General features: G+C 41.8%; 1 protein-coding gene across 1 annotated transcript; it reads right to left on the minus strand.

The window, feature by feature from the left end:
• On the minus strand, nucleotides 1-26,161 carry LOC125448006 (BCL2/adenovirus E1B 19 kDa protein-interacting protein 3-like). The gene is made up of 6 exons (XM_048522875.1): nucleotides 25,907-26,161; nucleotides 15,548-15,728; nucleotides 13,258-13,339; nucleotides 10,915-11,021; nucleotides 8,005-8,154; nucleotides 1-2,831 (listed from the first exon to the last, which is right to left on the minus strand). Exons 1-6 carry the CDS (start codon nucleotides 25,950-25,952, stop codon nucleotides 2,783-2,785), a joined length of 615 nt encoding a protein of 204 aa, XP_048378832.1. The 5' UTR covers nucleotides 25,953-26,161; the 3' UTR covers nucleotides 1-2,782.

Genomic DNA, 26,161 nt, shown 5'->3' on the forward strand with positions numbered 1-26,161 from the left:
TCGCATTCATGCTTTTTATGATACGAAAACGGTTACAACGATTTTTTTACATTAATCTACATACAAATTGCGACCGAGCTATGAGATTTATTGATAATCATTTCGGCTCAGATGGATTTAATAGATACACGTTGCCAATCCTGACCCAACTGTAAAAGTAACCAAGACATGTTTTATAAAATGGACAGCTTTTCTTTTTAATCAAAATATGATGCTGCAAGCTTGACATTTTTTGTGGCTGCACACACAACATCCAATTGTGCAAGCAAGCAATTTATTTTACATCAGTTTTTACATGTTTGTTGGACTCATGTTCAGAAGGTAACCACATCCACTTTTTTGTTGATGGGGAGACCATTGGATTGACATATTAAACAGGGACCCATTAAATCCAAGTTTTCACAAGCGAAACTGATCATTATTTCTGTGACATACCCCTGCCACATGCAGACACAAAAACTTGTCAGCCTTATATCACAACAGTCAATTCTACTTGATCAAGTGCGAATCCAATCCAACACACCAATCATGGCCCAAAAAAACTCTCAAAATTGTTCCACATAGTGCAACATCCAAAAGGAGAAACAAAACTTTCAGATCGGACCCTTCCTCAAAGTTGTTGAAGGTCACATTCAGAACTTGACCAGGAATTTTTCGATCTGGCGTTAACGATCTGTTCAGAATCTTGGATTGCTGTTTAGATTTCAGAATTCCAACAGCGATGGTTTTGTTTCCCTCAAAATCTAAAACTGTCCAAATATAGCCCAATCTCCTGCTCCAATTTTTGAAAAGCAGAAAACAATCATAAATAATGTAACATACATAATCTTGGCACACAACAGAACATGGATTTTCTAAGAATTAGCCATCCCTTCCCTTCAAGTGATGGCAGTAAATTGTGCCGATCCCAGGAGTTGGGGGGGATGGACGTCAGAAAAAATAATAGATATTCCTTCTGCAGCAAGCTTTTCTTAAATGACAAATAGGTAATGTGATGAGGACATTTTCCTACAAAACAACTACTTTCAATCCAGTACATTCTTCAATGATCTTTTTTAAGTCATTCTGTCCCATCATTTCTGTTTAAACTTTTAGGTATCAGGGACTGTACAAAATCAGGAGCATTTTTAGCAGCTTCATGAAAGGTGAAATTGCACTGAAGTACATTTTCTCTTGTGTAATTCAGCATCATTTCCACATCTCATTCAATTTTCCATCAAGCCACTGTACTGTTATTTTGCTTTATGCGATGCCTTCATCAAGCCTTTCCAGAGTGAAGATGAGGCACGGAGTGGAGCTTTGTCTCCATTGTTTCAGTCTTCCAATGTCTCTTCAGCTGCACGCTATTTGTCTAGTTCTAGCCAGCATGAAGGCCTCAGCTAGACTGCGAATTTTGTCAGGATGCTGAGGCAATTACATGCCGTACGCATCACTGGTCAGGGATGAGATCCTTCTAGCCATCATAAACTGGAGCTGCTAATCCCATCAAATAAAATTAACTTATTCGCAGATACTGAAAAAACCAAGATGTCTTAAACTTCATTCAGTTCAGAAATTTTCTTTCCATAAATGGAAGCTCCAAAGTGTATGAAGCCAAAGCAACCAACTGAAACAAAAGTACAAGAGTTTTGACTGTACCAATCCCCTTCCTATTAGAGGGCAACAGCCAAAGCAAGATGGTCAATTAGTTTCACCAGATTGTGCACACATCTTGTCGAAGATAGACTAAGATGATTGCATTTCAGAGATCCATGAGAATGGCAAATTCTCCGATGGTCTACATAATACTTTTTGGATGGCTCAAAATTCAGACTTTCATTCTAGTACAACTAATCGTCTGGGTTGAATAAGCTAACTCTTCGCTGGGAAGATACAGCACGGACTAGCAAGACAAGTTGAAGCTGAGGAAATGAGCTTAATGATTTCCCCAATTCTAAACATGCCGAGTACATACTTGAGTTGACTGAGAGAGTCAAAAAGGTTTCTAGCCAAGGTTGTGTGTTACTTGAAAAGCGAGAACTGCACTATCTTTGGCAATTTAAAACACAATGAATCACAAACAGCTTTATAACTCTGGTTTCTAATTTGTCACCAAAAAAAAAAAGCCAAGGAAAATAGCTTTACTCAGAGTATCATAACCAGAGTCCTGCTGCATGCCAACCCTCCTGACTTGGGGAATGTGACAGAGGATTGCAAGAAAATTAATTTCTAGTTCGAGATGGAGAGAAAGTCAGATTTAAGTAAAGATTAAGAATCAAATAATGTTTATTTTGACAATCTAAAAAGAAATCTGTCACTGTTCCGAACAGCCGAACATTATTTCAGCTCAGCTGATCTCAGATTAAATACTTTGCTCTTGCCAGAGAGACTGAATCGCAAACATAAGACTCCATTGCCTACTACAGCTTTGCTGATTTAATCAGGTTGAATACTGATCCTCAGCGGTATCTTGTCTTAACTGCGTAGAGTTTTGCAATGTGATAATCTGATCCAACTAGTGGGACTGCTCCTTGCATGTGAGTGTTTTCTGGTTAAGCCAAGTATAAAATGAAACATATTCAGCTGCTGTCACATGGTACACAGAGGTCAAGAAGTCCAAGTTCAGACAAAACAATGTTCGGCCAAGGTTGTGCTCAGGTGGCCAAGCAGTTCCTTCGAAGGGAAAATCTAATACAATAGGATGCCTTGTACTTGTGTTAGGTTTCTTTGTTCCTCCAATTCTAACGTACTGACGGAGCAGCCACACAACTTCACAGGCCATGTTGAATTCTAACTCTGGATCTCAGAATGTGCTTGATGATGAAGTTGTCAGTCTTTTTCCAATGTAGATCCTGAAACAAAAGAGCTCAAAATTAGGAAACCACGTTTGTCACACAAAACCGAAGCTTGCGTCATGAAAATGATACATAGTTTGAGCTTATTTTAAGAATCAATGTAAACGAGTGTGACCACTTTTTCACAAAATAAATTGGAAATCCCAGGAGATACGTAAGTTGAACTCCAATTGTACATGGCTGCCCAAATAAAGTCATGCAACTCTGTTTAAAAACAAGGGTTGGTGAAGCCAACAACTACTTCTGCACTGCAGATTTTCCTCCTGGAGCTGTTAGCATCAACTTCAAAAACTGAAATCATCCAAACGTTGGCAGTGATGAACACAGTATAGATGTGCCATTTTGAGATATACCTAAACATGCAATTCAATCCCTGCCGAGACCCAATCTTAGTTATGCCCTCCTGTGGAGATAGCCCGCTCAATTTTAAGGCAGACACAATGGGAAAAATAAAATGGTGAGAAGATATTTACTGCAGCCACTGTGTGAGGCATCTCAACACCCTTATGCCAAAGACATAAACAAGTTCAAAACACAGTCTGTCAAACAACATTACAAGAGTTCAAACAAACTATTTCACCTTTGGTAGCCATCACCCACTGTCAGGTCAGCTCTAAAATATGAACATAATTCACGTTGCTCTGCATGAACAATTTGGCACAGCTCTGAGTTCAGAAGAATCACAGAATTAGAGATTAGAATCCTTGCAGTGCAGCCCATCAAGTCTGCAATAACCCAATGAAGAGCATCCCATCCAGACCCCCTTCAAGCCCAACATATCCCCATAACCCCACATGGCCAATTGACCTAACCTGTGAATCTTTGAATTCTGAGAGGAAACTAGAAGAAGCACATACAGACTTGGGAAAAAGCATGCAAACTCCACACAGTCATTCACCCAAAGCTGGAATCGAGGTAGTGCTACGAGATAGCAGCACTAACCACTGCACTATCATGTTGTACCTTTCCTCTCAGTTACTCATAACCAGAGAATAATGTCAAATTTTAGATGATAGTTGGTCTGTTTCAGAAGTCAGACCCAAGCCTGTTTATTTACGAAATAGATCATTCCGAACCCTTCCAAGAAACCAAAATAATATGGTCACAGCATCCATCTTAACTATTGTCAAGTTTTACAGGTGATACATGAGTGTTCTAACTCACCAAATCACTTCAAAAATTACCAGCTATTCTAGGCAGATTACGAGTCGCATCAACAATTCTGATCACAATGCACCGACATGAATTGCAAAAACATTTTTCTTTTTATTACATTAAAATCTGTTGCCTGCAGATTTGTTAATTCAGGTCTCCATTACCTGAAGAAGCTGCTTTCATGGCAGAGCATTATAGATTGCGGACATACCAAGACAAGCTCCAGCAATTTAAATTATTTCTGGCCAGCTTTACTGACAGGGTAGAAGCGATAAAACAGTTAAAATAACTATCTGGGTTTCTGCTGTGAAGCCCAGCACCTGATCCATCTCAATCATCTCAAGTTAATAGCCATTAAAATAAGGCCCTGTATAAACATATGCAGATAAACAGGTACAAGGATGAAGCAGCAAGTCCTCACAAACTCAAGATGCACAAAAATTTGAGCAATTGGAGACATGCGTTCAGCTGACTACCTGAATGATCGCAAATCACTTTGCATGAAATGTTGTCAAATTATTAAGCCTGACATTAACAAAGCTGCTTATGGATCCTGATAATGCACAAACAAATAATTTTAAAAGAAAACAACTGTTGACTTGGAGAATCACCTCTCACAAGGAACAAGGTTTCTGCATGGTTTGCCAAGATCAAAGACAAATTACCAAATTGAGTCCCACATCAAATAAACAGAGGGCAACTAAGATAATGAAACGTGAGGCTGGATGAACACAGCAGGCCCAGCAGCATCTCAGGAGCACAAAAGCTTTTGTGCTCCTGAGATGCTGCTGGGCCTGCTGTGTTCATCCAGCCTCATATTTCATTATCTTGGATTCTCCAGCATCTGCAGTTCCCATTATCACTGATACAACAGAGGGCAACTGCTCCAGTTTAGAAAAACAGCATTTCCAATGTAATCAATGGTTCAAAAAGCAGATGTAATAGGTTAATGGGATGGAAGAAAATGACAGAGTCATGAAAATGAGCAGAGGCACTACTTTTAACATCAAACTAAGACGGGAGAGGCCCCAGCAAGATGAGAAAAATCATACTATATTAAATTCACCCAAAAATATTAGTCAGTTTAACCACAGAATGAGGAAGGTTGATAAACTTCATGGGCCCCAACTGCTGTAGAGTGGGACACATCTTTACTTGATCATCATTTGGAAACCTGGATTATAAAAAATGAAATGATTTTTGGTTATGAGCTTTATGAAGGTCATTTACTTTTTGAATAATCAGATTCATTTTTTCCCCATTGGATCCAAATAGCCTTAGCAGAAATCATATCATTTCTTGGAATGTGTGAATTAATACCTGAAGTATCGACTGAAGAATTATGACTCAGAGACAGGTCCACTTGAAAAGCAAAGATCCCCACCAGCAGTAAGACTGGTCACATTTTGGCAGTGACCAGTCCATCAGCACTGGCAAGAAGTCTTAAGCTTACCCATCCAAGTAGACATGTGTGAAAGCTATTGTATCTTTCATTGTGGACTGAAAATATGAACAAGACTGACACAGGCGGCAATGTTTGTAGAAAGACTACTGCACTTTTTAAAAACCCAAGTTACCTGACACCCACTTGGAGTCGGAAAATCAAGTTACAGCCAAGTTCAAGACGAGGGCTGCATACACATGGAGCTTCAACTGATAACAAGATGATTGTCATCAATAACTGGTCACTCGTCCACAGAATAAATGCTTCCCGCATGCCAAGAGTTATGTCATTGCTTCACAAGTCGCTGAGCATCTTAGGGTGCGTCTGGGATTGTGAAAGTTTCAGCAGAAACCATCAAACCTTTGGAAAGGAAGCAACTATTTTTGTTCGGCATTAAGAAGCATTTCAGACCTGAAAACAGTGAGTCTACATATCAGTTGCAATCAGCTGTGACTTTCAGTTCATTAGTCAGAGACTTCTCTCAGTGTGAACCAATGAACTAATAGCCACGTGCCTCTTGCAATTAAGGGACAACTGGCCTGGAGAAACAAAATCAAGAAGCAGTGACCTGATCAGCAAAAGGATTATTTAAGCAAACCATATGGACCATTGAAGTCTTTCCCAATCTTTCCCTGAAAACAGACCATGAATGCCTTTGGTGTCTGTCTTTATGTATATAAATGGGGTTTATAAGATGTTAACAGTTTTATCAGATCGTCTATAACCACTGACCCAAAACTAGATTTTATTTATTTGCAATACGTGGCACCAAGAATTTCCAGTGGGCAAACAATCATGATGCCAGAATAGGTAGCTTGTACTCAAAGGAACCCTGTCAAATCATGATAGGTGCACACTCTGAATGAATTGCCTGGGGAATTAAATTTTCCACTGGGCACTTCGACGACAATCGGAGTCCTCCAATCGTCTCCAGTTAAACTGAAGAGTTTGGAGGGTTTCAACAAAGTCTAAGAGAGTTACTCAGGAAAACTTTAAAATGTAAATGAATTATGTAGTCTAATTTACACATGACAATTAAGCAGACCCCAAACTACATCTCCACCAAATCACGTTCAGCACACTGCACACCCGGAGCACAAAACCTGCTTCCCCAGTTGGACTCAACCTTATTATCCTTCCATCATCACACAAGTCAGGGCTGAACCTGTCCAGACTCCCCTTGTCCCCACCACCAGAACAATTTGACTCAACCCAAACTAACCCACCCATGAGATGTGATGCAACAAACCACCACCACCACCATCCCAACTGTCCACAGCCCGACCCAGACCAACCACCCTCCACTGATAACTGCTGGACCCAATCCACAACCTTGACCCAGCCCTGCCAGCCCCAGCTGGACAAGATTCGCACATGAAACCCCAACAGACTTGATATCTGCACATCACTCCCACCTGCCCAGACACACCATCGCCTCCTTTGCCATCATTGACCTTGATATGCTACAAAGATCACACCCTATCCCCAATCCATCAGGCATCTTATCACCAGCACCATATCCACTCCCAGTTGGTACCCTACACATCTGGCACCATAGCACCCTATCTACTAGGCACCTACCCTCCCAACACCCAAATATCACACTTAGCTTGCATGCTTTTGGGTTGAGAGCAACTGTCAGTCGCTTTCAGTACCTATAAATTTCACAATATGGATACTGACTGCTATGAAAATGCGATGTTGTTTACCTACCCCGGCATTTTCACTCTACAAAACAGCTTTCAGAACAGAAATGTGGCTCTGCATTGCTGAGAGAGAAATGAGCAAAATCTCTTCTCAGCTGTGTGGAAGACACTTCTGTATGAGAAAGTGTCGTTTAAAAAATTTGGTCCAATGAGTTCCTGGGTAAAGAAAGCTGGGTCAAGCTTTGTGGATCTGGATCTAACGGACGAGTAAATTGGGTCATACTGTGCACTTCTTCGAAACATCCAACGTTTTGGATAACCCTGGAAGCAGAAAGGCTCGATTTTAAGGACACTATCCCAATGGGGCAACCCAGAGACTGAATAAAGAATTTAACTTTACTTCAAGTTCTGTGAGTTAGCTTGTGTCTCTCTATCTAATAAAGTAACAGTCATGGAACATCGCATCTAGTGAATGATCAAAAGTCCCATAAAAGGAAATAATTGTGAACGTGTCAGTTGAATAAAATTAAATTGCAAAGATAACAACCAGGGTTGAGTATCTAGAAAGGATGCTGCTGGGAAAATTGCCTGATATGTTTGCATTTCTTGACTTTTGTGCAACAAGTTTGAATTGTTTGTTCGAAGTACACTGGCAGGCTAATGTGATTATTTTCAGCTACTGAACATCATAGCAACTAAGTTTCCAAAACAAAAATTATGGTTAATCAAGCCAGTTTTTTTTCCTGTGGGATCAGCTTTGTTCAGCTTTACTCATTAGTTGGGGTCAATTACAAAAGCTAAAAAAAATCAGAAACCGTGGAATAATAAATATTGCAGTCTGATTGAATAAGTATAACATTGCTCTGAATTAACAAGGGGTCATCATACTAAAATCAGGCTTCAGAATATACGATTAAACACTTACCCAAGACCAAGAGCCAAAATATGAGATAGAAGCAAAGACGGAAAGAAAATCTTCAGAAATTCGGCAGAAAATACGCCACCTTTCTTCATTGCTCCAGTCTTTCTCATACTGAGAGTGACTGAATGTTTTGGATGTTTGAAATGAAACTCCCTGGCGGAAGAATTAAAAAGAATACCATAAATAAACCAAGTGCTGTCACATTGATCTTATATAGAACCACAGAAATCAAAGTAACCTATTTAGTTCCACTATTCATAACACACGATGACAACGTTTCAAAGGTCTCAACAATGACTTCTGAAAATTTGGTATAATACAAGCAAATAAACTGACTGTATTACGCTAAAAAAAATACAAGGAAAAATGGCTTCGTGTCCAGAAACAAATTGATAGGGAGAATTAAAAAAAAACTGCTTGGTTTGAAATTAACTTCTGAAATATTCAAACTTGGCTTGGCTCTTGGCAGCTGGTGAACTGACTCTGTATTTCACCATTTTCTTTTTCACCCAGGAAATCAGTAACAGATTTCAACATGACATCAGGATTTTTGGAAGTACTTGTAATTGATGCTACACATATAAATCATGTCATTATTGGAGTCTGCAGATGTTTGCCTGTACTCCTCTTCGAGAAATTTCCTGCATTGCTCTTATTTCCAGAAGAGCAATGAAATGTTCACATGGATGAACAAATCTGCTCCTATGCATTTGTAAATGAGCAAAATCCATACAAATCGGTAAATATACTCACCCCCCACACCCCATCTAGCTCAAATATCACTCAACGCAGCGCCAAAACAAGCATCAAGGTATTTTCTTGACCCCTTTTTAAAGATTCTGATCGTCCTTGGCAAATAAAGAGTGAAGTGATGTCACAGTGACAATTCTGACCCCAGACAAGGTTTTATCCATGATCCATAAAAATTTAGCTTCACAGTAAATTTAGCCAAGTGGGAGCGCTATAGACGTCTTTAGTATCCTTGGCTTGCAAGGGCAAAGATAAACTTAGCCATCATCACTTCTGCTGTTCAAGTCTTTCATTTTAATGGACACACAATCAGGGCCAACAGTGATGCCTCAAAAAAAATGGAAGATTTCTAAATTAAGCTGATGGCTTCAAGAGGAAAACAGGGAGGTATACTGGTAGAATATACAAGTGGTGTAGGCCCAGCAGAAAGGCAGAAACTTGTTCCAATTCGTCAGTCAAGCACCAGAGGACACTGAAGAAGAATGGCAAAAGAAACACAGAAACATACAGCTCTGTTCTTAACAATGCATTTTTGTTCCAAATTTTAATATCAACCTATTCAAAGAGAATATTACACACCTGTACAACAGGTGGGATTTGAACCTAGATCTTTGTTTTCTTTTCATAATCAACCTATTCAGAGACGTTGTAACCCTTCTGAAGACAGTGTAGGAACTATCAACCATGACCTTCAAAAGCATGAGAAAATTATTTGGAGGAGACAAACATGCAGGGCAACGGAGACAAGGCAGCAGTGTGTATCAAGGTGGGCTCTTTAGGCAGGCTATTGGCATAAACATGCCCGGCCAAATGACTTTCTGATGCATTATGCTCAATGACTTGGGATGCCTACTCCAGATAAAATCAACAAATACAGCCACCATCATTTCGACTGATTCAGTCATTGTACCAAACTACAGAGAAAAGCCCACCACCCAAGCCATTTTTCCATCCCCACCCTTGTCTGCCTCCCGGAGAGACCACTCTCTGCGCGACTCCCTTGTCCGCTTCACACTCCCCTCCAACCTCACCACGTCCGGCACCTTATCCTGCAACCGCAGGAATTGTTACACTTGCCTCCACCCTCACCCCCATCCCAGGCCCCAGGATGACCTTCCATATCAAACAGATGTTCACCTGCACATCTGCTAATGTGGTATATTGTATCCACTGTACCCAGTGTAGCATCCTCTACATTGGGGAAACCAAGCAGAGGCTTGGGGACCGCTTTGCAGAACACCTCCGCTCGGTTCGCAACAAACAACTGCACCTCCCAGTTGCAAACCATTTCCACTCCCCCTCCCATTCCTCAGACGACATGTCCATCATGGGCCTCCTGCAGTGCCACAATGATGCCACCCGAAGGTTGCAGGAACAGCAACTCATATTCTGCTTGAGAACCCTGAAGCCCAATGATATCAACGTGGACTTCACAAGCTTCAAAATCTCCCCTTCCCCTCCTGCATCCCAAAACCAGCCCAGTTCTTCCCCTCCCCCGACTGCATCACAAAACCAGTCCAGCTCGTCCTCTCCCTCCACTGCATCCCAAAACCAGCCCAGCCTGTCTCTGCTTCCCTAACCTGTTCTTCCTCTCACCCATCCCTTCCTCCCACCTCAAGCCGCACATCCATTTCCTACCTACCACCTCATCCCGCCTCCTTGACCTGTCCATCTTCCCTGGACTGAACTATTCCCTCCCTAGCTCCCCACCCATACTCTTCTCTCTACCTATCTTGTTTTCTCTCCATCTTTGGTCTGCCTCCCCCTCTCTCCCTATTTATTCCAGTTCCTTGTCCCCATCCCCCTCTCTGATGAAGGGTCTAGGCCCGAAACATCAGCTTTTGTGCTCCTGAGATGCTGCTTGGCCTGCTGTGTTCATCCAGCTCCACACTTTGTTATCTTACAGAGAAAAGCTTTTTGTTTTTACGAGCAGTGCAGGCAGATCATGATTAAAAACGACTTCGAGGCTTACAGGTTATAAGGCAGGTGTTTTAACCAACTAAGCCGGAATAGCACTTTGAGCAGCACAGCATCTGAGAGCAATGGGCCTGTCCTGGGTCAGCGAAATGTTTTCCACGCAGACATATGCATGGTATCTGATTCACAGTGAACTCGATGTATTGAGCAACAGACGTCTTTCACAACAAATAAAGCAATACTCACTTGGGTGGAACGTTTTCAGGTCGACTTGACCAGTCAGATATCCATTCGGCACTTCTCTTGATCATGATTTCGACCTCTTGCTCTCTTTCCAAGCAATCATCTTCAGACTAGAACGAAAGGTCAAAAGTAATTTCTGTCACCTCCCAAACATACAAGACAAACTTTTGACATTCTCCGTTCTCAATGATAAAATTTTTCAAGAAACTAGTTAGGTGGAACTCAAGGCTATAGAGTTGGGTTTAGCTGAAAATAAAGAATAACCAGTAACATTAACTCTTGGAATGTGGCAAATGAAGAAGTTGTCCAGATCCAGGTCAAAGTCACCTCAGGAATTTTTTTTGGCATTTATTCTCTAAAACCATATTGTGCTCTGTCCTCCTTCTGTGGTCTCACTAACAAGCTGGAAATACGAAGCATAAAACTTCTTCACTCCTGTATTCAATACTTGACAATAAACAGTAACATTCACTGAGTTTTCCTAGTTTCTTACAGTACATGCACACTAACCTCACACTGGAACACACCGGTCTTGGTGCAATTGACAATTCTGCAATCTCACCATTTCAGTAATCTGCTTCTTAGTCATTCTTCCTGTTGAAATGGACAACTGCAGTTTCAGACATTTTTAAACTTTTAAGATTTACAAGCAGAAGTATCATAATGAATGGTGGTGCTGGCTCCAAGGGCCAAATGGCCTACTTCAGCACCTATTGTCTATTGACTAAGTACCAATACACAGAGACCATGGCAAAACTAAGAACAGTTAACTCCATTTTCCTGCCTCAGCGCCATAAACCTAATTCCCTCCAAGTCAAAAAAAGTGTTGCGATCAGCCATGGTTGTACTTCACAACTAAAAACTTTGTGCGGTGAAGAACTCTAGAGATTGAAACTTTGAGTGAAGTCAACAGGTGTGGCAGCGTTCTTGAAATAAGCAAAAAGACCTCTTCTGTTTCACGCATTTCCAACAGCAAAAGGCAAAAAAAACCATTAACTTTTAACCATCAAATTTTTCTGTCACGGCATGAACTGTTAACATATTGCTGGATGGAATCACACCCTTGCAGAGCACATAAGTGCTATTTCATGCATGCTTATCTGCCTTAACGAGAGTAAACTGAAAACGAGCTGCAAATATTTGCACCTAATTTCTGCAGCAAGGATGCAACTGAAACATGATTTCAATTACGTTCTAACCAATTCTATAAAGTGCTGTACCAAATCCATATTGAGTATGCTGCAAGTCCACCCTAAGTCCTGTCACTACATTTTAGCGAGGAGTTAAATGATATTTCTCTATCAGTTAAACATTTTCAATTTCAACTCATACACCAAATGTGCAACAAACTGTATGACAATAAAACTATGAAACTGCCAGAGATGGAACATCCGCACAAAGTCATGTCAAAGTCAAAAGACAATTTACTCCTGCCACTGAGTTTCAAGTAAATATGTCTGGACCTTACTCATGAGGGAAGAGAGTCACTGGAAGAATGCAGAGGCAAACAAGCAACACCAATAGTCATAAATTCATTCATTCTGTCTGGTATTTTTAGCTTTCTTGACATAAGATCTTATTCCTGAACTGAGTGCAGAGGAATACCTAAGTTACCCTATATGATGGAAATGGACAATTGAAATCAAAGTAAAAAAAAAGGCATAACATTGCTTCTCGGCATACAGAAGAGAAGAAGAATGGAGCCAGAAACAAATCAGTGAAAGGAACAGGTTAATGACAGAAACATGGGACATGGAGAAATAAAGGTTCAGAAGAGAGAGAATGCAAGAGAGGGATAGAGTAAGATTAATAGGCAAGGTGAGGAAACAGGACTTAAAATCCAAGAACGAGAGCAGGAGTAGGCAATTCAGTCCCTAGTGCCTGCTCTGTCATTTCATACAATCATCGATGATCTCATCTCAGCCTCTAAAACAAAGAACATGAGACTACAGATAGAGAAAAAGAGATTCAGTTCGGGGGACTGAGTAGCAATGGGCAGTGTTTTGCTCCTCAACAACAGCACAGAAGATCCACTCATATTCTGTTTTTGTTTTTATCAGTTTTATCTTTATGCTCTCAAAACTTTCTGTTCTTGTTCACTGTAACTTCCTCCAAGATTACTTTGCACGCACTTCGACATGTCGCCAATATCTCCCTTTAACTCCCCACCCCCAAACCAACTTGTGTCAGCTGCATTATTATTTCATGCGGCCTGGTGTCAACATCAGGGTGCGTAAGTTCCTGTGAAGTGCTTCTCAAATTTTGACCATGGTGAAGGATTTGTATAGACCAGAGTTTTGTTTTGCAGGAAATTTAAATCAATTTACAATGACAATTTCAAAATACCTGAGAGCTACTGTCTTTGCTCCTCTGCAGTTCTAAGTCGAACACTGGTTGAGCCATCTGAGGTGTCTGGGGGCGAGATTGGCTGCAAAAGTAAACACCTGGACAGTTAATATCAATTGATACTGAGTACAACATATGCTGAAAAAAAAACTTGACAGCATCAAATACACTTCCGACCAAAAGCAAGAGTGTAGAAAAGCTGCATTACACTGTTCAGTCAACACAAAAATTTTCAAACTTAAATGACAGGAGTGATTTTGAGAAAAAAGTGACACTATTCATGGATTGAGCCAACACAACCATGCTTCTAATTTGGTTGAATAAATTCTTCTGGCATACTGAAAATACTTACAAACGAAGCTTCTCTTGTAAAAGGAGTAAATGAAACCCTTCTAGCTTCACTAAAACTGAACTCTCCACAATGTTCCACATAAACTCCCAACACTCAAGATCAATGGAAGCAAAATTACTTCACAAAACCTCATGAAACGTCAATGGTGACTTTGCAAATACTTCAGTTTTATCAATCCTACAACCCATAACTCTTCTTCCTCACTACGTAAGAAGAATTCTAATGGCCAACATAACTCTCAATCATGTACACAGCACAGAATTTTCTGCATGAAACCAAATTAACAATTGTATATATTCCATGCAAGCTGCCAATAAAATCTGTTTCCAGTATTTTGTATTTCAATGTCACACAACCAGTTGGTCTCCACAAACATCTGACTAAGGGATCAATACGACAGTGGGATCTTGGGGTGCAATCTCATAACTCCCTGAAAGCAACAACACAAGTGGGTAAAAGTAGAGAAGCATGCATTCAGCATGCCTGTCTTCAGTCAAGGCAGTGAATATTCAAATTGCCAAGTCATGTTGCAGCTATAGGAGAGTACATTGCGTCCACATTTTGAGTACTGTGTGCAGTTCTGGTTGCCACACTATAGGAAAGACACTCAGGCTTCAAAGACGGTGCAAAAGAGGATCACCAACATGCTGCCTGGAGTGGAGAGTATTAGCGATAAGAGGTTGGAAAAAACTTGGCAATCCAATAGAAGTACATAAAATTACAAAATGCATGGATAGAGTTGTCAGTTAGAGTCCCTTTCCCAGGATGGAAATGTCAAATACTAGGGGGCATAAGTTAAAACTGAGGGAAAGGAAAAGTTTTATGGAGACGTGCAAGGCAAGGTTAGTACATTCAGGGTGATCAGTGTGTGACCTGTTCCCAGCAAGTTGGGAGAAGCAGATACCACTGCAACATTCAACAGGCATTTAAACAAAAACATGACCAGACAGGCAACAGAGACTCTAACAGCATTTGCAGGCAGAGAACAATTGTTGAGCACAGCATCATAGTCAGCACGGACACGGTGGGCCAAACAGCCTGTTCCTGTACTGTACTGTTCAATGTTTCATCTTCAGGGATGGTTTTGTATGCGAATTGGAAGTAATAAGCATTCACTGGCAGATGGCTAATGTACGGCTGATTATGGAGGTGAACTAGATAATCTTTGCATGGAAAGTTAACAGAATCAGAAGCTCATTTCAAATTAAACTAGACACTGCAATGCTAAACAGTCAATTTATTCTCAAAACACAGGTTCAACTGCAGCCTTGGGTGACTGTGGAGTTTACACTTTGTCTCCATGTCTGTGTGGATTTCTAGCAGTGGTTCCAGTTCTCTCCCGTAATCCAAACATGTGCAGGTTCAGTGGATTGGCCGTGCTAAATTGCCTATACTGCCCAGGGATGTGCAGGATAGGTGGATTAGCCATGGGGAATGTGGGGTTATGGGGTTATGCGGTGGTTGTGGAGCAGGAGTGGGGCTCAGTCTGGGTGGGATGCTCTTACAACTGTCAGTGCATACTCAATGGGCCCAATGGCCTCTTTCCACACTGTAGGAATTCTATGACCCTGTGATCATTTCTGAAACAGAAATTATACAGAATGTATAAATTGAGAACAGTTGCTCGTCAAACACAGATGCCCCTTCTTTACACTTATGTTTCGTAATAATGCCCAATGCAGAATAACCAAGACCAAATTCGGATAGTCCATTCACATGAGAGTGGAAATGTCACAATAAACTGAACTTAAAAAAAAAGCATGCAACCAAGTGAACAGGATTAACCAGTGGAGCCTCAAATAAAATCCAAGATTTACTTTAGTCTACTTGCAGCAGGAAGGCCAGAGTATTTAGTTTGTCACAGAATTGCGTGTAACATCGAAAGAAAATCAATACAAGTCATTGCATATTTCTAAATAATTCTCAAGTGTTTCTCACCTATCACAGTGGGAGCTTCCTCGAGAACTGCTCTGACCTGATTCATGCTGAGCATCCAGAAGAATTTTTTCCATGTCTCCGTTGTGAATGGAGGACGATGACGGCACGTGCTCCAGTCCCCCAGTGCAGCTGGCGCCATTATCACTGCCATTGTTTTTCAACTGTAATTCCACCCAGGAGCCTAAAGCACAAAGAAATCACATGTAATATCTAAAATTAATATTAAAATTAAAATTAATACTCCTTTTCTGCTGGGCCAAAACAAAGCCCCTGCAAACAAAGGTGATAGCCTTGACCCTAATGTTTATTTTCTTGAAAGGCAAGAGTAAGGTGGTGCATTGCAGATGCAATTCAATGGATCACGCTACCAAGTTTTAAACAACACACACTATTATTCTTAGCCTACAGTTAAAGTACTGACAGAAGAAACAGTAATTGATATAACCTGAACTCTTTTGGACAAGTTAGAGTAGTAGATTATTTAATTTCTAAACGGCAAGTGTTCCCCTATGGTAACATCCAAGAAACACATCCACATAAGGGCAAAGTCACCAAAGTAGATTGTCTCACATCCAATCATGGCAGCAGAGAGAACTCCAACTTTTAGCTATAACAAAGAAATGTTGTAGCTTCCACAGCCAACTTCAAGAACCCCAGCAACTGCTGAAAGCTAGATTAAAACCATGGTTCTGTGAGCCTAACTCCATCCATTCATGCAGCTTAGATGGTTCCAACTTGAAAACAAAACCCCAACACTTGACAAGGCATTTACTTGACTGGCTTGGAGGAGACAAGTCAGCACCAATGCCTGAAAACTACTCCAAAAAAAAACCTTACAACAAAACACATCTCCAAAAGCCACAGTATTGTCACACTTTGTTAATCAACTGGCTCCATGGTTCAAAAATAGCACCTCCAATTAGGGTTAGTTTTACCACAGTAAAATTTATGCCTGTAATTCCCATGGGAGGTATTGGTGCACAGTGGTTCACACTGCTGCCTCATTGCACCAGGGACCAGTGTTTGATTCCAGCCTCAGCCAACTGTGTGGAGTTTGCACATTCGCCCAGTGTCCGTTTGGGTTCCGCTGTGGGATCAGGTTTCTTCCTATTGTCCAATGTGCAGTTTACAGAGATTGGAGAGGTACATTATTCCATTGTGTCCACAGAAGTGCAGTCTACGTGAATTAGCCCTGGTAAATATGGCTTTATGGAGCTACAGTAGGTTTCTCTTTGTACAGTTGGTACAGACTCAACGGGTCAAATGGTTTTGAAGTGTACACACAGATTTTGAGACTTGGTCCAAGTTGGTATTCAGCGTTCCTGCTTTTTAAACGCACTTATTATTTTGAGCGTATCATTGATGACCAAAATAACATATCGTTGAGAGAATCTGGCAAAACTCATCTGATGCAGCTTTTAAATAGATCTCCAACACTTTTTCTTTTCAAAGTTTAACTCAGCACTGCAGTTCAAGTCTTTATGCATCTCTTGGTCACCTATAGACTGAACTCAGCTCATATTGGCCTGGCTGACCTTTCACCCATGCATTTGAGCTTGTCCACAACTGTTGCCCATCCCTTCACCTTCCCTGACCAATAATGACTCGAAGTCTTGCATAATTCAATGTTAAAATTTTCATCCTTGTATTACAACACCTCCATCGCCTCACAAAGACCCTAAATCTCTCCATTCAGTCCCAAAATCTGTGTTTCCTTGACAGATGGTAAGAACTGCCAATGCTGGGTCAGAGATAACAGTGTGGAACCGGAGGAAAACAGCAGGCCAGGTAGCATCAGAGCAGCAGGAAAGCTGACATTTCCGGTGACAACCCTTCTTCAGAAATGGCGGAAGGGGAAGGGGGCTCTTAAATAAATGGAGAGGAGGGGTGGTGCTGGCAAAGGAGTTGGTGATAGGTGAGAGCAGGCAACTAGTGATGGGGATTGGTCAGTCAGGTGAGAGGAGTAGATAGGTGGGAGAGAAGACAGGCGGGTTGTGTCAGATCAAGGAGGCGGGGATCAGAGAGAGGGATGGTCATGGGATGAGGCCGGGGGTGGGGATTTTGAAACTAGTCAAGTCCACATTGAGACCACTGGGTTGCAAGCTCCAAAAGGTGGAATTCAAGATGCTGCTCCTCCAGTTTCCAGGTGACACTGTTGTGATATTGCAGGCAGCCCAGGTTGGCCATATCATCCAAGGAGTGTGAGGGGGAAATGAAGTGGTTCGCAACTGGAAGGTGTTGTCGTTTGTTGCGAAGGTGCTCTACAAAAGTAGTCTCCGAGCCTCCGCTTGGTCTCACCGATGTAGACGAGGCCACATCGGGAGCAGCAGATGCAGTAGACCACATTAGTGGATGTGCAGGTGAACATCTGTCTTGATATGGAAGGCATTTCCTCGACACTGGTTTGCTGTTCTTTTGGCTCCAAATTCTCAAATTCCATTTCAAAGACTAGGAAATATTAAACGCATAACATATGTACAAGTTTGCCTTGCTAATAATGCAATAAGCACCATAATATTTACACAAAGGCAACAAACCACATTTAAAGTGGTCCAGCTTCCACAACTTACAGTGCAACCTTTTGATTATCTCTCAGCCATGGATATAATTACAGGATGCACAAAAACATTGCTCTACATCAGACCCTCCTCTCGGCATGTTTATTGTCATTCATCAATGAATTCCTTGTGACAAATGGGTAATTAAAAATTCCTCGAGAAGGAATGTCCCGAGGTGAAGTACTTCATGGGAGGACAATCGTTGCGAGCAACTGCTTTTATATGAGAAGTGAAAGTCAATCTACAGACTTTGTGACTTCAGAGATGTCCTAAATAACGTCACACTATAAGCTTAACATGACAGAAAATCCTTTAAGAATTCAACTTGGGGATTTATTAACATTGGAACTGCAGAGAACCACAACAGACAAGGATCGGATGCTGGACACCCACAGTCAAATGTCATTGGCTGGAACCTAGCTGAATTCCACTATTAATTAGATAATAGCTAAGTTGGGTCGTGAAGCTGAACTTGCTTACTTCAGAGTCTTATTTTAGATCCTATATGCAATGAAGTTTAACTAGTTATTTCAGTGTGTGAATATCCTTAAAACTTCTCGTTAAGTAGATGAATGAAAAGTAGATTGTGGTAACTTGTCCACAACACAATAACGTAGAAGACTACAAATAAAAACAAAACCTCCCAATCAATTGTTTCGAATTCTCAGATATCAAGCAGTGAATGCTGGGTCATCGATGACATTCAAGGCTGGAGTTAGATATATCTTTCATCAGCAATTGAGGCAAATGTTTCAGGAAACAATCAGCTAAGTGCCATTAAAGCTACAATCAGAAAAAGCATGATCTTGTCAAATGGTATACAGCAGGCTTGATGGTCTGAGTCATGTACAACTGCTTCTCTTGCTTATGATGTTATAACAAGCCTAAAAGACAGTGACATGAAAAAAAGATGGTTGCATTGTTGAAAATTTGCAAGTGTACTCTGAAATGCACAGTCACCTGGGAAAACTGTGCTCACTTCCCCATGTCTTATAATTGTCTATTGGACATTTCCAAGACATCATGTTACCACAACATTCAAATATTTTTGCCACTGTCAATTACGTCGACATTGAATCACAGCTGATGCATTGCTTCCACAAGTATGTGTTGGGAATAAAGTTCATTTTAGTGGCCACACACTGTCCTAAATACTGTCTCCTATTTGTTATGCAAACCTTTTAATCCAAACCTGCTTTCACACAAATCCATCCTCTACTGTTTTATCGAAGTCTGATATCCTTACCAAACTGAATTTCGTAAACAGGACTACATGACAATACAAGAGTCCAAAATGAAAAAAGCTACCTGATAATAAACCTTTTACTTGATCCAAAGAGACTAGGAATATATAGCAGGACTATTTCTCATCAGAGAAGGGTCACAGGAGAATAACAGTTCCTGTTGGAAACATCAACCTATTTTTGACTTTGGACTTCCATGTTCCAATTTAACCCGTTTTTCGAATGAACCTGTTGAAAGAAGCTATTACAGTCATCAGGAGCAGACGAGATTTGAATCTCAGCCGCATGCGCTGGGGTAGGGAAATACCACTGCACCACAAGAGGGCACCATCTGTACAGTTAAATGTTTAATTTTGTTTTGAGAAGCACTGCAAAGCAAAGCAAAGAAGGCCAAAATTCACCCCTGAAGTAGACTAGCTCTGCTCCACAATACCATTAATGCACAAGTTAAAAGAGGTCATATTTAAATGTTGCATAACATTTTAACAAGGAGCGATAGGGCAAAAGCAAAACACTACTTAAAATTGAGCTGGCGAAGTCAAAGTAAAATTTAAAAATGTGGCAAGTGCAAAGAAGAACAATATGCTTCTTCAAAAACTGTTAAACTATCATTTCATCTGATGGGCAGAAAATGGAAAATATTCTTTGGCATCAAATGCAACCAACCAGTTTTTTTTTTAAATGCTCAAAATTTAAAAGACAACAAACATGACTTGCAGTATACCTTTTTTTAAATCAGCACAGATAAAGACCCTTTGATCCAACTTGTCCGTGCTGACCACATACCCTAAATAAATTAGCCCCATTTGCCAGCATTTGGGCCAAATTCCCTCTAAACCCTAATTATTCACATAGAAGGCATCAGGATGGCTAAATGTTGTAATTGTATCATCTCCATCACATCCTCTGGCAGCTCATTCCAGACACGCACCACCTCCTGCAAGAAAAAACTGCACCTTACGGCCCTTTTAAATATTTCTCCTCTCACCTTAAACCTATGCCTTCTAGTTTTGCATTCCCCACAATGGGGGAAAAGACCTTGTCTATCTACCCCATCCATGTTCCTTATGATTTTATAAACCTTTGTAAGGTCACAACTCTATTCAATGTCTCACTATAGTTCAAATGCTCAAACCCTGGCAACATCCTTGTACATCTTTTCTGAACTCTTTCCATTTTCACAACCTCTTTCTTATAGAAGGGAGACAAGAATTGAATGCAGTATTGCAGTAGTGACCTGACTAATGTCCTGTACAGGCAACATAACCTCCCAACTCCAATGCTTAATGCACTGACCGATAAAGATAAGCAAACCGGACATTCTTCGCCATCCTATACACATGTGACACCTCTTTCGAGGTACTATGAACCTGCACTCCAAAGTCTCCGTTCAACAACACTCCCCAAAACCAAACCATTGAGTGTCTAAGTTCTGTCCAAATGTAGTACCTCACATTTATGTAAATTTAACTCCAGACCTGCCTCTCCTCAGCCCATTGGCCAATCTGAAGATGATGCTCTTGTACCCTCATGTCACATTCTTTGTTGCCCACCACACCTCCAATGTTGGTGTCATCTACAAACTTAGTAACCCTGCCTCCTATGTTCACATCCAAATTGTTTTCAGACAGGATAAAAAGCTGTGGACTCAGCAGCAATCTTTGTGGCACACCACTCATCACAGGCCTCCAGTGTAAATAGCAACCCTCTGTCTTCGACCTTTTGAGACAGCTTTGTATCAAAATAGCAAGCTCTCCCTCAATTCTGTGATCTAACCTTGCTACCCAGTATACCATGAGGAACCTTGTCGAACTCCCTACTGAAGTCCATATAGACCACACCCACCACTCTGCAGGCATCAATCCTCTTCGTTAAAATAGTATCAGAGATAATGGGAACTGCAGATGCTGGAGAATTCCAAGATAATAAAATGTGAGGCTGGACGAACACAGCAGGCCAACCAGCATCTCAGGAGCACAAAAGCTGACGTTTCGGGCCTCGACCCTTCATCAGAGAGGGGGATGGGGAGAGGGAACTGGAATAAATAGGGAGAGAGGGGGAGGCGGACCAAAGATGGAGAGTAAAGAAGATAGGTGGAGAGAGTATAGGTGGGGAGGTAGGGAGGGGATAGGTCAGTCCAGGGAAGACGGACAGGTCAAGGAGGTGGGATGAGGTTAGTAGGTAGATGGGGGTGCGGCTTGGGGTGGGAGGAAGGGATGGGTGAGGGGAAGAACCGGTTAGGGAGGCAGAGACAGGTTGGACTGGTTTTGGGATGCAGTGGGTGGGGGGGGGGGGGAGAAGAGCTGGGCTGGTTGTGTGGTGCAGTGGGGGGAGGGGATTAACTAGGCTGGTTTAGGGATGCAGTAGGGGAAGGGGAGATTTTGAAACTGGTGAAGTCCACATTTATACCATTAGGCTGCAGGGTTCCCAGGCGGAATATGAGTTGCTGTTCCTGCAACCTTCGGGTGGCATCATTGTGGCAGTGCAGGAGGCCCATGATGGACATGTCATCTAGAGAATGGGAGGGGGAGTGGAAATGGTTTGCGACTGGGAGGTGCAGTTGTTTGTTGCGAACTGAGCGGAGGTGTTCTGCAAAGCGGTCTCCAAGCCTCCGCTTGGTTTCCCCAATGTAGAGGAAACCACACCGGGTACAGTGGATGCAATATACCACATTGGCAGATGTGCAGGTGAACCTCTGCTTAATGTGGAATGTCATCTTGGGGCCTGGGATGGGGGTGAGGGAGGAGGTGTGGGGGCAAGTGTAGCATTTCCTGCAGTTGCAGGGGAAGGTGCCGGGTGTGGTGGGGTTGGAGGGCAGTGTGGAGCGAACAAGGGAGTCACGGAGAGAGTGGTCTCTCCAGAAAGCAGACAGGGGTGGGGATGGAAAAATGTCTTGGGTGGTGGGGTCGGATTGTAAATGGCGGAAGTGTCGGAGGATGATGCGTTGTATCCGGAGGTTGGTAGGGTGGTGTGTGAGAACGAGGGGGATCCTCTTAGGGCGGGTGAGGCGGGGGCGGGGTGTGAGGGATGTGTTGCGGGAAATACTTCTTCAAAGCAACTCCAAGATTGTGAAACATGATTTCCAACAAAGCCATGTTGACTCTCCTTAATCAGTCCATGCCTTTCCGAATACATCTAAATCCTGTCCCTCAGGATTCCCTCGAATAACTTGACAACCACCACCGATGTCAGGCTCACCAGTCTCTAGTTCCCTGGCTTTTCCTTACCACCTTTCTTAAACAGTGGCACAACATGAGCCAACCTCACCGGTCGTTCCTAATGATACAAATATCTCAGCAAGGGGCCCAGCAATCTCTTTCCTTACTTCCCACTTGCTCTAGGATATATCTGGTCAGGTTCCAGGGATTTATTCACCTTTGTGTTTTAAGGTGTCCAGCACCACCACCTCTATAACATGAGTATTTTCAAAGGTGTCACTCCTATTTCCCCACATTCTATATTTTCCATGTCCTTCTCCATTGTAAATAGTGATTTCATACTGTTAGATTTTGGCAGGCAGTACAAACAAACAAACATGAGCACGTGTGAACCTGACGCACTACCGTAGCCAGTCTTCATTAAATGTGGGCAAACCCACCCCCTGAATACAACATATCCACATAAACCTCCGAAAACCTTCTGCAAAATTTTCCTTTCACATTCCTTTTGGTGCATCCTTCGAAATTGTGTCACTGCCGTTCCACCCTACAGCAGTGCAATGTTCCATCATCTCCAGTTATTTTTTCTTTCAACAGCTCTGCCATCTGCATTACTGGTTGGTATATGGGACGCAATACACTTGACTTTCCTTGGACAAGTAAGTGTATAATGGAACTGGATGAAACAACTAACGTCAAAATGAAAATCTGACTCAAAAATTTATCTATGCTGTTAATGCTCATTTTACAAGCCATTCAGGAGATACAAATAACTCCCGAATAACAAGTTGCACATTAAGAGGCTGCCATAGACCACAGATTCCAAACAAACAATAAAACTAGCCAATTGAGTGCTCATTTGCACATTATATTTCAGCTTTCCAATTTTCCAGAATGCATTATCTCAGCCAAAAAAATACAGATAATTAGTACAGAAATTAGGAACCAAGTACATTAGTTACTGTACACCAGAAATACATGATTTGAAAATGAGGAAAGTAGTTACTCGGTTCATTTTTATTTTCAGATATCTTACTATTCAACAGTTACGCTTTCATAACTCCACTTACCAATGCAAAACAGTATCTTCAATGACACAAAGTAGACTATGACTTGCTCTATAAGCTAGTCAGACATTACCGATAAGGCAACCTGGCCTGAAAAAGGTACAGGATCAGAATCTAACAATGGTGGAGAGTGGGGAGGCGATGGTCTAGTGGTATTACTGTTGAACTGTTCATCCAAAAACTCAGATCATGTTCTGGGGACCTGGGTTTGAATCCTGCTGTGGCAGATGATGGGATTTGAATCCAACAAATATCTGGAATTAAGAGTGTAATGATGACCATGAATCATCGTCACTTGTTGGAAAACTCATCTGGTTCACTAATGTGAAACAAACTGCCATCCTTAAATCCATCTGGCCTACATGTCACTCCAAACCCACAACAATGTGGTTGACTCCAAACTGCAATTGGGCAATTAGGGATGGGCAATAAATACTGCGTGGCCAGCGACATCCCCATCCCATGAATGAATAAAGGAAAAAAAATTAACATGCATACTTTACATTCATGACAGCTACTTCCTTTTTCTCAGCTTCTTGCCTCTGAAAAACAGATACCTGATCAATAACATTTATTTATTTGATGACTGGTTTGAACAAAGCTCACATCCCAGTTGGTGACCTGATTTTCTATTTCCTGGATTGACTGGCCTCTATGTCTTTGAAGGTTTCAGAAACATCAAAATCTTGTCCGTACAAATCAATTCTGTTGCATTTTCTGCTGCAAAAGAGGCTGTATATTTTATTAAAGTAATTCCTTTGGTCTAAGTGCACAACAAGCTACAGTAGCTAAAACAAAAAGCTAAACAAGGGCTTCAGCTGAAAAGCAAGCCAGTTGCCCAGTTCATCCAATGTAATAATACATTTTCATTTCAGTGTACAAGTTTTCTTCACAAAATATTTGTTAAAATCACAGTTTCAGCTTTGAAGAGCAGCTCACCATTGAACTAATGTTTCCTGTGGGGCACAGTATCTTCCAGTCACTCAAATTTGGAAGTTATCTTCTCAGAATCAATGTTTTCATTGATTCATGCTAATACAATGATACAGAAACAGGTCACTGGCACAAATTAAAACTCATTTGTTTCATTAAAAATTACTTCAGTTTAAAAAGAATCACAGTACTAGTATTTAATTCTAAATCAACAACCATCACATTTCAGATTAATAGTGAACTTGAATACCATAATCCACAAGTATCTCCTGCTGGTACAGGCACATTCCACAGCTCTGTGGGAAGCTGACCAAGTGGGTATGAAAAATACATCATTGTATGTGAAAGCAATTCACTTCCCACAAGGTACTTTCCTAAAAAACAAAATGTTTCAATCGATCAACATTGGGAGTACAACAGACAATTGACCAAGATAATAAAATGTGAGGCTGGATGAGCAGGCCCAGCAGCATCTCAGGAGCACAAAAGCTGACGTTTCGGGCCTAGACCCTTCATCAGAAAGACAATTTACCAAATTGGCCCAAATCGTCAACTTCCTATGGCAACAGAAGGCGGCATAAAATTTAACCAAGAAATCCCCTGCTCTGTTCCAATCAGGGCACAAACTCTTTTTGGTCCATACATTGAGGTATTGTCTTTCAAATAAAACAAACAGTGCAGCATCCCCTCAGTGCTTCAGTGCAAGCAGCAAGCTGAACCAAGTGCTCAGGTTTTAATTATCGCAGGGAAGTTGGAACCCAGAATCCTCTGACACCAAGGCGAATGTGCAGCCACTGTGATCTGGCTCACGGAATGAAAACAGGCAGATTGCGATAACCTTGACAACGTCTATGGAGATTCACTAACTCATTTGCTCAAGGAGCTCTTGAGCATGCGTTTCCCTGTAACAGACAATGGGCTACCCAATCTAACCAGTCACCCGAGCCCGTTATGAGAAAGCAGACCTTGGGATGGCCTTTGCAGAACTCCCTGTCCCGGGATGTAGACACGATCACCAAGACTAACTGTGTCATTGAAGTACAGTTACCACATATTTTCAGTCGCTCACTGATGCGGCTCCAGCTTCACCTCCTCCTCACATTGACACCTCCCACTGGTAACAGCCCACGGCACCATCTCCCATTGGCTAAGGCCGCTGTCACTCACATTGGTGACATTTCCGCTTGTTATGTTTGTTTCGGGGTTTTCTTCTCCGGAAAATCCGGCCGAGCTCCGACCAATCAATCAAATTCAACCACATCCTCGCATTTGGGCAACACCACCAACGACAGGCGTTTATGCCTTCATTTGTTTTGAGGGAAAAACGCAGCGGTGCTACAAACGATCTAAAACAAAATATTGGTGCTGGGGTGAAGGGGGGGTGGTTCTTCAAACTTACCGTTAAGACAAGCGTCCTCGCTGTTGGCCTGTGGTGCGGCTGCCATTTTTGCGGTATTTGAGGAGTTTCTTGCTGCAGCCGCCCAGCCCTCACTCCGAGCGAGTGTCGCGGGCGCTGTTGGCCGTCTCCGACCGTTTGAATTTTCCAACGGTCCCTGCGCGAGCCCTCCGCCGCTCCCACCAACCCGGATTGCGCATGCCCCGACACAAGTCCTATCCCCGCGGAGGATACATGCCACGGAGACGGTGACATCAC

The sequence above is a fragment of the Stegostoma tigrinum genome, chromosome 40 (genome assembly GCF_030684315.1).
Source record: "Stegostoma tigrinum isolate sSteTig4 chromosome 40, sSteTig4.hap1, whole genome shotgun sequence".
NCBI lineage: Eukaryota > Metazoa > Chordata > Chondrichthyes > Orectolobiformes > Stegostomatidae > Stegostoma > Stegostoma tigrinum.